The following is an 18837-nucleotide window of genomic DNA, read 5'->3' as shown; positions in this document are numbered from 1 at the left end:
ATTGTGCTGACAGATTCTCTGTAAACTGCTGATTTATCTTGTGAAATAATCAGACATATTCTATGTACACATTGAGTATTTGCAGCAGATTTTTCTGGCAGGAAAAATGCAGCAAAAATATGAGCATTTTTGTTGCATTTTTGCTTCTGTTTGTGATGCTTTTTTAATTGTTTTTTTCCCATTCATTTGAATAGGTGAAAGACACTGCAAATTTGCTGAAAGAATTGGTATGCTACATATTTTAAAAAACGCTTTGATCGTTCAAATCCACAAGGAAAAAATGACTTCCATGGGCATGAGATTTCAGAAATGCCATTCACTTTGCTGGTACTGTAAAATGCTGCATTTTTCCCACAGCAAAAATGCAGGTTGAAAGAACGCTGCAAAAACTCAGCCTGTGAAAAAGCCCATATACTGTTTTTGATATAGAATCTATGGCAGGTTTAAGGTGTGAACTGTTGCATATATTTTTTCTCTGACTCAAAAATCTGTGAGTTTCAGATCTGTGACAAAGAATTCTGCTGCTATTACATAGTTACATAGTTTATAAGGCCGAAAAAAGACAAGCGTCCATCCAGTTCAGCCTATTTCTTGTGCACTGCAGCTATTCCGCAGCGTTGATCCAGGGGAAGGCAAAAAAAAAACATGCAGTATAGGCCAATTTACATCATTGAGGAAAAATTTACTTCCCGACTCCTATCTGGCAGTCAGATTAAATCCCTGGATTAATTAACTATCACTAAGCATAAGATGTAATTTTATTGTTCTCAAGAAAGGCGTCCAGGCCTCTCTTGAACTCATTAAGTGAGTTGGACATCACCACTTCCTCTCCCAGAGAGTTCCAGAGTCTCACGGCTCTGACCGTAAAGAATCCCCTTCTATGCTGGTGCAGGAACCTCCTTTCCTCCAGACGCATAGTGTGCCCCCTCGTCTTTGTCACCATCCTTGGTATAAACAGGTCATGGGAGAGATCTCTGTACTGCCCCCTGATGTATTTATACATGTTTATGAGGTCTCCCCTAAGCCTTCTCTTTTCCAACGTAAATAGGCCTAATTTTGACAACCTCTCTGGGTATTCTAGTCCCTCCATTCCCTTTATTACCTTAGTCGCCCTCCTTTGTACCCTCTCTAGCTCCAATATGTCTTTCCTGAGCACCGGAGCCCAGAACTGTGCACAATATTCTAAGTGCGGCCTTACCAGCGCTTTATACAGAGGCAATGTGGATTTCATATTTTAAAAAGATGGGAAGAGATTTAAGGTAAGATTTAATGCAGATTTCAAAAATATGAACCAAAGTAACTGCAAAAAATCTGCCATGCAAACATACCTTTCATGGGCTCTTTTATTGCAACAAATAATTGTGAATATCAGAATGTGTAACTCTGGAAAGATCCCGGCATACAATGAGGAGCTAATGTGGTTTACCTTACCTCGTTAACTTGTTTTTTATCCAAGTGAAATACTTGGCCAGAGCTTGTAGAAGCAATTTCCTCATAAATCTTGTAGCCCACGTGGCTTCTGTCATCACAGTCTCCGGTCAATACAAACACAACCTGTCGGAATACAGTAATACGGGAGTGATTCTAGTATTTCAGTGGTATAAAGAACATGCATATTCAGTGTGACCAGACCTTTACTCTAAACAGGGGGATAACATAAAAGCAACATTACGGCTCTGCGTTCATTGGAAATACATTGTCAAAGTTTTTATGCTTTTTTGATGTTAAGAAGGAAACATTATCCATCGGAAATAAATAGCATATGTCAAAACAATTGGAAGCATTAACTTATTTATTGCATAGTTCTATAGGTAAATACCATTCCTATGTTTCATGCAAGTGAAAGTATACGAACTCTGTGCTTTCAGTCTAATGGTAATAATGTTCTTAGATATTTACAACAGATGATAACTATTTCATGGCTTCTGTTTGTGTCCAGCTCACAGGCATTGCTGATGCTGCTGTACTCTTGTATTGTAATTTTCCCCTTACCTTCGTAATTGAATTCACTTATAGTAAGTGTAACGGCTGCTCGTTACAGCAGACATTGTAGTCTAATCCAGACCTCTTGTCGAATAATGAGTAGGTTCGACCATGAGGTCTTCTCTGCTTGGCCCATATAAAGGGATTCTGAACATAAGATGAACATAAAAGTCATGTACGCATGTCAATATGAGCATTCACAAGAATGATCATTCCCGATCATTGGCCGGTGTATACATACCACTGATCAGCCTATGAACAAGCAAAACACTTGTTTATCAGCAGACTGGATCACTTATGCGGTCCTGTAAATCATAGCTGTAGGCAGCACATTTTCCCATGTAGAATGGTGGCACGCTACCAACAATATGCAAATGAAGGAAATACCAAACAATTGCAATGCATATTGATTAGTCCCCATACAATTTTCATCATCCTGTGTAAGGGCCTTAAAGACAATGTGTCTTTAGAGAATGATCTATTATTTAAATCTGGTTTTTATGTCAAATTTGTTTTCAAAGACATTTATCATTTTCAACATGTTTCATTATGGTTTTTTTTAAAATTTTCTATATCACTAACTATGTTGAGAAAAAAATCTGAAATATTGCAATTTTCTCACTGTCTACAAAATGTAATAGACTCATGTCATTATCATTGCATGCCAGAGTACAATTACAGATCGTACCTGTATGTACAGCAGATCACACAGGATCGACCATTCACAATAGATGGTCACAGCTCACCTCCACCCCTCCCTTCACAATGACTCAGATTAGAACTTGCCTAGAAACTATCTTGCACAAGTCAATAAGTCAGAGCCAGTCTACCTGGCAGCTAAAAGTCATCTAGTATTTGGCTTAGTGACCAGTATTAAAAGTGCAAGATTTCAGAATTTTTATTTAATATAGATTGCAATATGGAAAATTAAAGAACAAAATCAAACATTTTAAAGAATATATATTTAACAAAAACTTAATTTAAAAAAATTGGTTTTAATCTGACCCTGTTAACCCAGCTTAACTCTGTGTGAACTTTGTGACTTATTACAAATTCCTAATAGGCTTGAAGTGGTCATGATATACCATCAACGGATGAACACAAAGTACCATATTCTTGTACTACAAGATGAACATTTTAGAAAGAAAAAATCTTTCTAAAAAAAAGGGTTTTATAGTCTGGAGGCAGCTTCCTGTGACGGAGGAGAATGCTGACACAGCGTTGTTCCCAATCACTGAGAGATCTGCTCTCCTACTGCATGACATTGATCAGTCTGATTGATGCAGAGTAGTAGAGGAAGCTTCCAGGATACCACATCACTTAAGGTGCTTGAATGCTGCAAGTCCTGGCTAGCTGAAGGACTTTCAGGTTATGACAGTGGTACTGTATACAGTGTGTGTGTATGTGTGTTGATGTAGTAAAGATGTGTTTGTGTGTATGTAGCAGAGCTGTGCGTGTATATAGGGGAGCATTGTGTGTATGTATCAGAATTATAAGTATTTTGTAACAGAGTTGTATGTAGCAGAGCTGTATATATATATATATATATATATACATACAGTACAGACCAAAAGTTTGGACACAGCTTCTCATTTAAAGATTTTTCTGTATTTTCATGACTATGAAAATTGTGCATTCACACTGAAGGCATCAAAACTATGAATTAACACATGTGGAATTATATACTTAACAAAAAAGTGTGAAACAACTGAACATATGTCTTATATTCTAGGTTCTTCAAAGTAGCCACCTTTTGCTTTGATGACTGCTTTGCACACTCTTGGCATTCTCTTGATGAGATTCAAGAGGTAGTCATCGGAAATGGTCTTCCAACAATCTTGAAGGAGTTCCCAGAGATGCTTAGCACTTGTTGGCCCTTTTGCCTTCACTCTGCGGTCCAGCTCACCCCAAACCATCTCGATTGGGTTCAGGTTTGGTGACTGTGGAGGCCAGGTCATCTGGCGTAGCACCCCATCACTCTCTTTCTTGGTCAAATAGCCCTTACACAGCCTGGAGGTGTGTTTGGGGTCATTGTCCTGTTGAAAAATAAATGATGGTCCAACTAAACGCACACCGGATGGAATAGCATGCCGCTGCAAGATGCTGTGGTAGCCATGCTGGTTCAGTATGCCTTCAATTTTGAATAAATCCCCAACAGTGTCACCAGCTAAGCACCCCCACACCATCACACCTCCTCCTCCATGCTTCACGGTGGGAACCAGGCATGTAGAGTCCATCCGTTCACCTTTTCTGCCTCGCACAAAAACACGGTGGTTGGAACCAAAGATCTCAAATTTCGACTCATCAGACCCAAGCACAGATTTCCACTAGTCTAATGTCCATTCCTTGTGTTCTTTAGCCCAAACTTGTCTCCTCTGCTTGTTGCCTGTCCTTAGCAGTGGTTTCCTAGTAGCTATTTTACCATGAAGGCCTGCTGCACAAAGTCTCCTCTTAACAGTTGTTGAAGAGATGTGTCTGCTGCTAGAACTCTGTGTGGTATTGACCTGGTCTCTAATCTGAGCTGCTGTTAACCTGCGATTTCTGAGGTTGGTGACTCGGATAAACTTATGCTCAGAAGCAGAGGTGACTCTTGGTCTTCCTTTCCTAGAGCGGTCCTCATGTGAGACAGTTTCTTTGTAGCGCTTGATGGTTTTTGCAACTGCACTTGGGGACACTTTCAAAGTTTGCCCAATTTTTCAGACTGACTGACCTTCATTTCTGAAAGTAATGATGGCCACTCATTTTTCTTTACTTAGCTTCTTTTTCCTTGCCATAATACAAATTCTAACAGTCTATTCAGTAGGACTATCAGCTGTGTATCCACCAGACTTCTGCACAACACAACTGATGGTCCCAACCCCATTTATAAGGCAAGAAATACCACTTATTAAGCCTGACAGGGCACACCTGTGAAGTGAAAACCATTTCTGGTGACTACCTCTTGAATCTCATCAAGAGAATGCCAAGAGTGTGCAAAGCAGCCATCAAAGCAAAAGGTGACTACTTTGAAGAGCCTAGAATATAAGACATATTTTCAGTTGTTTCACACTTTTTTGTTAAGTATATAATTCCACATGTGTTAATTCATAGTTTTGATGCCTTCAGTGTGAATGTACAATTTTCATAGTCATGAAAATACAGAAAAATATTTAAATGAGAAGGTGTGTCCAAACTTTTGGTCTGTACTGTATATATATAGGACAGCTCTGGTGGGTAGCAGAGGTGTATGTATCTGAGCTGTGTATATATGTATATGTGTATATAAATATACGGTACACATATATATACATATATATATAAATATGAGCTTTGGTGTGTAGCAGAGGTTTGTATTTGTGGATATGTAGCAGACAGTGTATATACTGTGCGTGCTGTAAAGCTATATGTGTATACTACACATGCTGCAGTGAAACACTAACATTAGATCTCTTACATCCCTATTCTATCCTACTGCATAAACATGAGTGATATTGACCCCTGTATATTTTTCCTATTTTCTATTGATTAAACCTTGGCTGTGTCTTACTTGTATTAAAGTGCGTCCTATAGTCTAAAAATACAGTAAACATTTACAGTTAGGATTGCCCTGAAGACTCCTTAGACTAAAGTCAACCAAACCCTGAGTGGTTTCAGTCAACAGCCTAATGTGTATGGGTGCTTCTTCCCAACAGATGATCCAGAAAGGAAGATTCGGTCTGTGTAATTTTTGACCATCCTTTTATACTCCCTAGCTGCTACCAGATGATTTTGGAAAAGTCTCCCTCATCAACAACACAGGAATGTTCAGCCTTGTGTTTCTCTTTATGGGGTAGTCGGGACAGATAGCTGACGTCAGAACAATCATTTGGCTGATAACTATCAAATGTGTATGGGGGCTTCATACTCACTTGTGACTGTTTCTGTTGTATCAGTTGTAGGACATCATTGGCGAGCTGGTAATCCTTCGATCTTGCATCAGTAAACACATAAATAAAGGATCCAGGTAGAGATATTTCCAGGGCAATCTTTATCGCTCCTACACTCATTTCTGGGCAATCCCCACCACCCTGTATTTTGGGCAAGAAAAAAGCAACACAACAAAGTCATTGTTCATTTGGAAGTAGATTGCAGAAATCAGTGTAGCTTTATACATAGGTTATGCAAGCTAAAAAGATCTATAAAGTAGCTAAGGTGGTAAAGCAATTATTACATTTTTTTCCCAAACTAAAATGATATCCTGACCACATAAGATACATATACTATACAGCTTAAGGACAAAACCTTTGGGGCACAGCTCATAATCAATGAACTCAAGTTTTTCATTCAGTCTCATGGCCTCAGTGGTATCAAATCAAGCAGCTAAGTTTTTAACATCCAGTCTCCCTTTACTAACATTTGTGAAAGAATGGATCAGTCTAATGAGAGCCACTGAATTTGAGCATAGTATTGTAATAGGATGGCACCTTTCTGACAAGACAGTTTGTGAAATTTCTTCCCTCCTATATATTCCACAACCAATTGTGAGTGGTATTATTAAAAGCTAGAAATATTTATGAACCTATGCAACTCAGCTTCGTAGTGTCAGATCATGCAAAGTTACATAGCTGTGCAGTGTCGGACTGGATTACCTTGGGCCCACCAGAGAAAAATCATTCTTGGGGCCCTCCATGCAGTTACTGTGTGTAAAAATACCACACAGGATAGATCATATATACTACTATATACTACACCATAAAGGAGAACTGACAGATCTATTGTATACTACACCACACAGGAGAGCTGACAGATCCTCTATATACTACACCACACAGGAGAGCTGACAGATCCTCTATATACTACACCACACAGGAGAGCTGACAGATCCTCTATATACTACACCACACAGGAGAGCTGACAGATCCTCTATATACTACACCAAATAGGAGAGCTGACAGATCTCTATATACTACACCACAAAGGAGAGCTGACAGATCCTCTATATACTGCACCACACAGGAGAGCTGACAGATCTTCTATATACTACACCACACAGTAGAGCTGACAGATCCTCTATATACTACACCACACAGGGGAGCTGACAGATCCTCTATATACTACACCACACAGGAGAGCTGACAGATCCTCTATATACTGCACCACACAGGAGAGCTGACAGATCCTCTATATACTACACCACACAGGAGAGCTGACAGATCCTCTATATACTACACCAAATAGGAGAGCTGACAGATCCTCTATATACTACACCACACAGGAGAGCTGACAGATCCTCTATATACTGCACCACACAGGAGAGCTGACAGATCCTATATATACTACACCAAACAGGAGAGCAGACAGATCCTCTATATACTACACTAAACAGGAGAGCTGACAGATCCTCTATATACTACACCAAACAGGAGAGCTGACAGAACCTCTATATAATACACCACACAGGAGAGCTGACAGATCCTCTATATACTACACCACACAGGAGAGCTGACAGATCCTCTATATACTACACCACACAGGATAGCTGACAGATCCTCTATATACTACACCACACAGGGGAGCTGACAGATCCTCTATATACTACACCAAATAGGAGAGCTGACAGATCCTCTATATACTACACCACAAAGGAGAGCTGACAGATCCTCTATATACTGCACCACACAGGAGAGCTGACAGATCTTCTATATACTACACCACACAGGAGAGCTGACAGATCCTCTATATACTACACCACACAGGGGAGCTGACAGATCCTCTATATACTACACCACACAGGAGAGCTGACAGATCCTCTATATACTGCACCACACAGGAGAGCTGACAGATCCTCTATATACTACACCACACAGGAGAGCTGACAGATCCTCTATATACTACACCAAATAGGAGAGCTGACAGATCCTCTATATACTGCACCACACAGGAGAGCTGACAGATCCTCTATATACTACACCACACAGGAGAGCTGACAGATCCTCTATATACTACACCAAATAGGAGAGCTGACAGATCCTCTATATACTACACCACACAGGAGAGCTGACAGATCCTCTATATACTGCACCACACAGGAGAGCTGACAGATCCTATATATACTACACCAAACAGGAGAGCAGACAGATCCTCTATATACTACACTAAACAGGAGAGCTGACAGATCCTCTATATACTACACCAAACAGGAGAGCTGACAGAACCTCTATATAATACACCACACAGGAGAGCTGACAGATCCTCTATATACTACACCACACAGGAGAGCTGACAGATCCTCTATATACTACACCACACAGGATAGCTGACAGATCCTCTATATACTACACCACACAGGGGAGCTGACAGATCCTCTATATACTACACCAAATAGGAGAGCTGACAGATCCTCTATATACTACACCACAAAGGAGAGCTGACAGATCCTCTATATACTGCACCACACAGGAGAGCTGACAGATCTTCTATATACTACACCACACAGGAGAGCTGACAGATCCTCTATATACTACACCACACAGGGGAGCTGACAGATCCTCTATATACTACACCACACAGGAGAGCTGACAGATCCTCTATATACTGCACCACACAGGAGAGCTGACAGATCCTCTATATACTACACCACACAGGAGAGCTGACAGATCCTCTATATACTACACCAAATAGGAGAGCTGACAGATCCTCTATATACTACACCACACAGGAGAGCTGACAGATCCTCTATATACTGCACCACACAGGAGAGCTGACAGATCCTATATATACTACACCAAACAGGAGAGCAGACAGATCCTCTATATACTACACTAAACAGGAGAGCTGACAGATCCTCTATATACTACACCAAACAGGAGAGCTGACAGAACCTCTATATAATACACCACACAGGAGAGCTGACAGATCCTCTATATACTACACCACACAGGAGAGCTGACAGATCCTCTATATACTACACCACACAGGATAGCTGACAGATCCTCTATATACTACACCTTACAGGAGAGCTGACAGATCCTCTATATACTACACCACACAGGAGAGCTGATAGATCCTCTATATACTACACCACACAGTAGAGCTGACAGATCCACTATATACTACAACAAATAGGAGAGCTGACAGATCCTCTATATACTACACCACACAGGAGAGCTGACAGATCCTCTATATACTGCACCACACAGGAGAGCTGACAGATCCTCCATATACTGCACCACATAGGAGAGCTGACAGATCCTCTATATACTACACCAAATAGAAGAGCTGACAGATCCTCCATATACTACACCACACAGGAGAGCTGACAGATCCTCTATATACTACACCAAATAGGAGAGCTGACAGATCCTCTATATACTACACCACACAGGAGAGCTGACAGATCCTCTATATACTGCACCACACAGGAGAGCTGACAGATCCTATATATACTACACCAGACAGGAGAGCTGACAGATCCTCTATATACTATACCAGACAGGAGAGCTGACAGATCCTCTATATACTACACCACACAGGAGAGCTGACAGATCCTCCATATACTACACCACACAGGATAGCTGACAGATCCTCTATATACTACACCACACAGGAGAGCTGACAGATCCTCTATATACTACACCACACAGGAGAGCTGACAGATCCTCTATATACTACACCACACAGGAGAGCTGACACATCCTCAATATACTATACCACACAGGAGAGCTGACAGATCCTCTATATACTATACCACAAAGGAGAGCTGACAGATCCTCTATATACTACACCACACAGGAGAGCTGACAGATCCTCTATATACTACACCACACAGGAGAGCTGACAGATCCTCTATATTCTACACCACACAGGAGAGCTGACAAATCCTCTATATACTACACCACACAGGAGAGCTGACAGATCCTCTATATACTGCACCACACAGGAGAGCTGACAGATCCTCTATATACTACACCACACAGGAGAGTTGACAAATCCTCTATATACTACACCACACAGGAGAGCTGACAGATCCTCTATATACTACACCACACAGGAGAGCTGACAGATCCTCTATATACTATACCACACAGGAGAGCTGACAGATCCTCTATATAATACACCACACAGGAGAGCTGACAGATCCTCTATATACTACACCACACAGGAGAGCTGACAGATCCTCTATATACTATACCAGACAGGAGAGCTGACAGATCCTCTATATACTACACCACACAGGAGAGCTGACAGATCCTCTATATACTACACCACACAGGATAGCTGACAGATCCTCTATATACTACACCACACAGGAGAGCTGACAGATCCTCTATATACTACACCACACAGGAGAGCTGACACATCCTCTATATACTACACCACACAGGAGAGCTGACAGATCCTCTATATACTACACCAAATAGGAGAGCTGACAGATCCTCTATACACTACACCACACAGGAGAGCTGACAGATCCTCTATATACTGCACCACACAGGAGAGCTGACAGATCCTCTATATACTACACCACACAGAAGAGCTGACAGATCCTCTATATACTACACCAAATAGGAGAGCTGACAGATCCTCTATATACTACACCACACGGGAGAGCTGACAGATACTCTATATACTGCACCACACGGGAGAGCTGACAGATCCTCTATATACTACACCAAACAGGAGAGCTGACAGATCCTCTATATACTCCACCAAACAGGAGAGCTGACAGATCCTCTATATACTACACCAAACAGGAGAGCTGACAGATCCTCTATATACTACAACAAACAGGAGAGCTGACAGATCCTCTATATACTGCACCACACAGGAGAGCTGACAGATCCTCTATATACTACACCAGACAGGAGAGCTGACAGATCCTCTATATACTATACCAGACAGGAGAGCTGACATATCCTCTATATACTACACCACACAGGAGAGCTGACAGATCCTCTATATACTACACCACACAGGATAGCTGACAGATCCTCTATATACTACACCACACAGGAGAGCTGACAGATCCTCTATATACTACACCACACAGGAGAGCTGACAGATCCTCTATATACTACACCACACAGGAGAGCTGACACATCCTCAATATACTACACCACACAGGAGAGCTGACAGATCCTCTATATACTATACCACAAAGGAGAGCTGACAGATCCTCTATATACTATACCACACAGGAGAGCTGACAGATCCTCTATATACTACACCACAGAGGAAAGCTGACAGATCCTCTATATACTATACCACACAGGAGAGCAGACATATCCCCTATATACTGCACCACACAGGAGAACTGACAGATCCTCTATATATTACACAACACAGGAGAGCTGACAGATCCTCTATATACTACACCACACAGGAGAGCTGACAGATCCTCTATATTCTACACCACACAGGAGAGCTGACAGATCCTCTATATACTACACCACACAGGAGAGCTGACAGATCCTCTATATACTACACCACACAGTAGAGCTGACAGATCCTCTATATACTACATCACACAGGAGAGCTGACAGATCCTCTATATACTACATCACACAGGAGAGCTGACAGATCCTATATATACTATAACACACAGGGGAGACAGGGGAGCTGACAGATCCTCTATATACTATACCACACAGGAGAGCTGACAGATCCTCTATATACTACACCACACAGGGGAGCTGACAGATCCTCTATATACTATACCACACAGGAGAGCTGACAGATCCTCTATATACTACACCACACAGGAAAGCTGACAGATCCTCTATATTCTACACCTTACAGGAGAGCTGACAGATCCTCTATATACTACACCACACAGGAGAGCTGACAAATCCTCTATATACTACAACAAACAGGAGAGCTGACAGATCCTCTATATACTACACCACACAGGAGAGCTGACAGATCCTCTATATACTACACCACAGAGTAGAGCCGACAGATCCTCTATATACTACATCACACAGGAGAGCTGACAGATCCTCTATATACTACACCACACAGGAGAGCTGACAAATCCTCTATATACTACACCACACAGGAGAGCTGACAGATCCTCTATATACTACACCAAATAGGAGAGCTGACAGATCCTCTATATACTACACCACACAGGAGAGCTGACAGATCCTCTATATACTGCACCACACAGGAGAGCTGACAGATCCTCTATATACTACACCACACAGGAGAGCTGACATATCCTCTATATACTGCACCACACAGGAGAGCTGACAGATCCTCTATATACTACACCACACAGGAGAGCTGACAGATCCTCTATATACTACACCAAATAGGAGAGCTGACAGATCCTCTATATAATAAACCACACAGGAGAGCTGACAGATCCTCTATATACTGCACCACACAGGAGAGCTGACAGATCCTCCATATACTACACCACACAGGAGAGCTGACAGATCCTCTATATACTACACCAAATAGGAGAGCTGACAGATCCTCTATATACTACACCACACAGGAGAGCTGACAGATCCTCTATATACTGCACCACACAGGAGAGCTGACAGATCCTATATATACTACACCAGACAGGAGAGCTGACAGATCCTCTATATACTATACCAGACAGGAGAGCTGACAGATCCTCTATATACTACACCACACAGGAGAGCTGACAGATCCTCCATATACTACACCACACAGGATAGCTGACAGATCCTCTATATACTACACCACACAGGAGAGCTGACAGATCCTCTATATACTACACCACACAGGAGAGCTGACAGATCCTCTATATACTACACCACACAGGAGAGCTGACACATCCTCAATATACTATACCACACAGGAGAGCTGACAGATCCTCTATATACTATACCACAAAGGAGAGCTGACAGATCCTCTATATACTACACCACACAGGAGAGCTGACAGATCCTCTATATACTACACCACACAGGAGAGCTGACAGATCCTCTATATTCTACACCACACAGGAGAGCTGACAAATCCTCTATATACTACACCACACAGGAGAGCTGACAGATCCTCTATATACTGCACCACACAGGAGAGCTGACAGATCCTCTATATACTACACCACACAGGAGAGTTGACAAATCCTCTATATACTACACCACACAGGAGAGCTGACAGATCCTCTATATACTACACCACACAGGAGAGCTGACAGATCCTCTATATACTATACCACACAGGAGAGCTGACAGATCCTCTATATAATACACCACACAGGAGAGCTGACAGATCCTCTATATACTACACCACACAGGAGAGCTGACAGATCCTCTATATACTATACCAGACAGGAGAGCTGACAGATCCTCTATATACTACACCACACAGGAGAGCTGACAGATCCTCTATATACTACACCACACAGGATAGCTGACAGATCCTCTATATACTACACCACACAGGAGAGCTGACAGATCCTCTATATACTACACCACACAGGAGAGCTGACACATCCTCTATATACTACACCACACAGGAGAGCTGACAGATCCTCTATATACTACACCAAATAGGAGAGCTGACAGATCCTCTATACACTACACCACACAGGAGAGCTGACAGATCCTCTATATACTGCACCACACAGGAGAGCTGACAGATCCTCTATATACTACACCACACAGAAGAGCTGACAGATCCTCTATATACTACACCAAATAGGAGAGCTGACAGATCCTCTATATACTACACCACACAGGAGAGCTGACAGATACTCTATATACTGCACCACACGGGAGAGCTGACAGATCCTCTATATACTACACCAAACAGGAGAGCTGACAGATCCTCTGTATACTCCACCAAACAGGAGAGCTGACAGATCCTCTATATACTACACCAAACAGGAGAGCTGACAGATCCTCTATATACTACAACAAACAGGAGAGCTGACAGATCCTCTATATACTGCACCACACAGGAGAGCTGACAGATCCTCTATATACTACACCAGACAGGAGAGCTGACAGATCCTCTATATACTATACCAGACAGGAGAGCTGACATATCCTCTATATACTACACCACACAGGAGAGCTGACAGATCCTCTATATACTACACCACACAGGATAGCTGACAGATCCTCTATATACTACACCACACAGGAGAGCTGACAGATCCTCTATATACTACACCACACAGGAGAGCTGACAGATCCTCTATATACTACACCACACAGGAGAGCTGACACATCCTCAATATACTACACCACACAGGAGAGCTGACAGATCCTCTATATACTATACCACAAAGGAGAGCTGACAGATCCTCTATATACTATACCACACAGGAGAGCTGACAGATCCTCTATATACTACACCACAGAGGAAAGCTGACAGATCCTCTATATACTATACCACACAGGAGAGCAGACATATCCCCTATATACTGCACCACACAGGAGAACTGACAGATCCTCTATATATTACACAACACAGGAGAGCTGACAGATCCTCTATATACTACACCACACAGGAGAGCTGACAGATCCTCTATATTCTACACCACACAGGAGAGCTGACAGATCCTCTATATACTACACCACACAGGAGAGCTGACAGATCCTCTATATACTACACCACACAGTAGAGCTGACAGATCCTCTATATACTACATCACACAGGAGAGCTGACAGATCCTCTATATACTACATCACACAGGAGAGCTGACAGATCCTATATATACTATAACACACAGGGGAGACAGGGGAGCTGACAGATCCTCTATATACTATACCACACAGGAGAGCTGACAGATCCTCTATATACTACACCACACAGGGGAGCTGACAGATCCTCTATATACTATACCACACAGGAGAGCTGACAGATCCTCTATATACTACACCACACAGGAAAGCTGACAGATCCTCTATATTCTACACCATACAGGAGAGCTGACAGATCCTCTATATACTACACCACACAGGAGAGCTGACAAATCCTCTATATACTACAACAAACAGGAGAGCTGACAGATCCTCTATATACTACACCACACAGGAGAGCTGACAGATCCTCTATATACTACACCACAGAGTAGAGCCGACAGATCCTCTATATACTACATCACACAGGAGAGCTGACAGATCCTCTATATACTACACCACACAGGAGAGCTGACAAATCCTCTATATACTACACCACACAGGAGAGCTGACAGATCCTCTATATACTACACCAAATAGGAGAGCTGACAGATCCTCTATATACTACACCACACAGGAGAGCTGACAGATCCTCTATATACTGCACCACACAGGAGAGCTGACAGATCCTCTATATACTACACCACACAGGAGAGCTGACAGATCCTCTATATACTGCACCACACAGGAGAGCTGACAGATCCTCTATATACTACACCACACAGGAGAGCTGACAGATCCTCTATATACTACACCAAATAGGAGAGCTGACAGATCCTCTATATACTAAACCACACAGGAGAGATGACAGATCCTCTATATACTGCACCACACAGGAGAGCTGACAGATCCTATATATACTACACCAAACAGGAGAGCTGACAGATCCTCTATATATTACACCACACAGTAGAGCTGACAGATCCTCTATATACTACACCACACAGGAGAGCTGACAGATCCTCTATATACTACACCACACAGGAGAGCTGACAAATCCTCTATATACTACACCACACAGGAGAGCTGACAGATCCTCTATATACTACTCCACACAGGAGAGCTGACAGATCCTCTATATACTACACCACACAGGAGAGCTGACAAATCCTCTATATACTACACCACACAGGAGAGCTGACAGATCCTTTTTATACTACACAACACAGGAGAGCTGACACATCCTCTCTATACTACACAACACAGGAGAGCTGACAGATCCTCTATATACTACACCAAACAGGAGAGCTGATAGATCCTCTATATACTACACAACACAGAAAAGCTGACAGATCCTCTATATACTATACCACACAGGGGACCTGACAGATCCTCTAAATACTATACAACACAGGAGAGCAGACAGATCCTCTATATACTACACCACACAGGAGAGCTGACAGATCCTCTATATTCTACACAACACAGGAGAGCTGACAGATCCTCTATATGCTACACCACACAGGAGAGCTGACAGAACCTCTATATACTGCACCACACAGGAGAGCTGACAGAAGCTCTATATACAACACCACACAGGAGAGCTGACAGATCCTCTATATACTACATCACACAGGAGAGCTGACAGATCCTCTATATACTACACCACACAGGAGAGCTGACAGATCCTCTATATACTACACCACACAGGAGAGCTGACAGATCCTCTATATACTACACCACACAGGAGAGCTGACAGATCCTCTATATACTACACCACACAGTAGAGCTGACAGATCCTCTATATACTACACCACACAAAGGAGCTGACAGATCCTCTATATACTACACCACACAGGAGAGCTGACAAATCCTCTATATACTACACCACACAGGAGAGCTGACAGATCCTTTTTATACTACACAACACAGCAGAGCTGACACATCCTCTATATACTACACAACACAGGAGAGCTGACAGATCCTATATATACTACACCAAACAGGAGAGCTGACAGATCCTCTATATACTACACCAAACAGGAGAGCTGACAGATCCTCTATATACTACACCAAACAGGAGAGCTGACAGATCCTCTATATACTACACCAAACAGGAGAGCTGACAGATCCTCTATATACTGCACCACACAGGAGAGCTGACAGATCCTCTATATGCTACACCAGACAGGAGAGCTGACAGATCCTCTATATACTATACCAGACAGGAGAGCTGACAAATCCTCTATATACTACACCACACAGGAGAGCTGACAGATCCTCTATATACTACACCACACAGGATAGCTGACAGATCCTCTATATACTACACCACACAGGAGAGCTGACAGATCCTCTATATACTACACCACACAGGAGAGCTGACAGATCCTCTATATACTACACCACACAGGAGAGCTGACACATCCTCAATATACTACACCACACAGGAGAGCTGACAGATCCTCTATATACTATACCACAAAGGAGAGCTGACAGATCCTCTATATACTATACCACACAGGAGAGCTGACAGATCCTCTATATACTGCACCACACAGGAGAGCTGACAGATCCTCTATATACTACACCACACAGGAGAGCTGACAGATCCTCTATATACTACACCAAATAGGAGAGCTGACAGATCCTCTATATACTAAACCACACAGGAGAGCTGTCAGATCCTCTATATACTGCACCACACAGGAGAGCTGACAGATCCTATATATACTACACCAAACAGGAGAGCTGACAGATCCTCTATATACTACACTAAACAGGAGAGCTGACAGATCCTCTATATACTACACCAAACAGGAGAGCTGACAGATCCTCTATATACTACACCAAACAGGAGAGCTGACAGATCCTCTATATACTACACCAAACAGGAGAGCTGTCAGATCCTCTATATACTGCACCACACAGGAGAGCTGACAGATCCTCTATATACTACACCAGACAGGAGAGCTGACAGATCCTCTATATACTATACCAGACAGGAGAGCTGACAGATCCTCTATATACTACACCACACAGGAGAGCTGACAGATCCTCTATATACTACACCACACAGGATAGCTGACAGATCCTCTATATACTACACCACACAGGAGAGCTGACAGATCCTCTATATACTACACCACACAGGAGAGCTGACAGATCCTCTATATACTACACCACACAGGAGAGCTGACACATCCTCAATATACTACACCACACAGGAGAGCTGACAGATCCTCTATATACTATACCACAAAGGAGAGCTGACAGATCCTCTATATACTATACCACACAGGAGAGCTGACAGATCCTCTATATACTGCACCACACAGGAGAGCTGACAGATCCTCTATATACTACACCACACAGGAGAGCTGACAGATCCTCTATATACTACACCAAATAGGAGAGCTGACAGATCCTCTATATACTAAACCACACAGGAGAGCTGACAGATCCTCTATATACTGCACCACACAGGAGAGCTGACAGATCCTATATATACTACACCAAACAGGAGAGCTGACAGATCCTCTATATACTACACCAAACAGGAGAGCTGACAGATCCTCTATATACTACACCAAACAGGAGAGCTGACAGATCCTCTATATACTACACCAAACAGGAGAGCTGACAGATCCTCTATATACTGCACCACACAGGAGAGCTGACAGATCCTCTATATACTACACCAGACAGGAGAGCTGACAGATCCTCTATATACTATACCAGACAGGAGAGCTGACAGATTCTTTATATACTACACCACACAGGAGAGCTGACAGATCCTCTATATACTACACCACACAGGATAGCTGACAGATCCTCTATATACTACACCACACAGGAGAGCTGACAGATCCTCTATATACTACACCACACAGGAGAGCTGACAGATCCTCTATATACTACACCACACAGGAGAGCTGACACATCCTCAATATACTACACCACACAGGAGAGCTGACAGATCCTCTATATACTATACCACAAAGGAGAGCTGACAGATCCTCTATATACTATACGACACAGGAGAGCTGACAGATCCCCTATATACTGCACCACACAGGAGAGCTGACAGATCCTCTATATACTACACCACACAGGAGAGCTGACAGATCCTCTATATACTACACCAAATAGGAGAGCTGACAGATCCTCTATATACTAAACCACACAGGAGAGCTGACAGATCCTTTATATACTGCACCACACAGGAGAGCTGACAGATCCTATATATACTACACCAAACAGGAGAGCTGACAGATCCTCTATA

The 18837-nt window shown here is 42.5% G+C and overlaps 1 protein-coding gene across 3 annotated transcripts in view; it reads right to left on the bottom strand.

Moving 5' to 3' along the window:
• The window catches only part of HMCN1 (hemicentin 1), a 924522-nt gene that overhangs the window by 721357 nt on the left and 184328 nt on the right, over positions 1 to 18837 (bottom strand). For all 3 annotated transcript variants that reach the window (XM_073642974.1, XM_073642975.1, XM_073642976.1), the window contains exons 3-4: positions 5871 to 6029; positions 1432 to 1554 (exon numbers count right to left, since the gene is read on the bottom strand). In XM_073642974.1, coding sequence (XP_073499075.1) covers positions 1432 to 1554; positions 5871 to 6029 — 282 coding nt within the window. The remainder of the gene's footprint in view (positions 1 to 1431; positions 1555 to 5870; positions 6030 to 18837) is intronic.

The sequence above is a fragment of the Phyllobates terribilis genome, unplaced genomic scaffold (genome assembly GCF_046119375.1).
Source record: "Phyllobates terribilis strain yellow unplaced genomic scaffold, ASM4611937v1 Scaffold_8__6_contigs__length_399053987, whole genome shotgun sequence".
NCBI classification, from domain to species: domain Eukaryota; kingdom Metazoa; phylum Chordata; class Amphibia; order Anura; family Dendrobatidae; genus Phyllobates; species Phyllobates terribilis.
The sequence above is the reverse complement of the archived record's forward strand: the minus strand, read 5'-3'. Positions and strand labels throughout refer to the sequence as shown.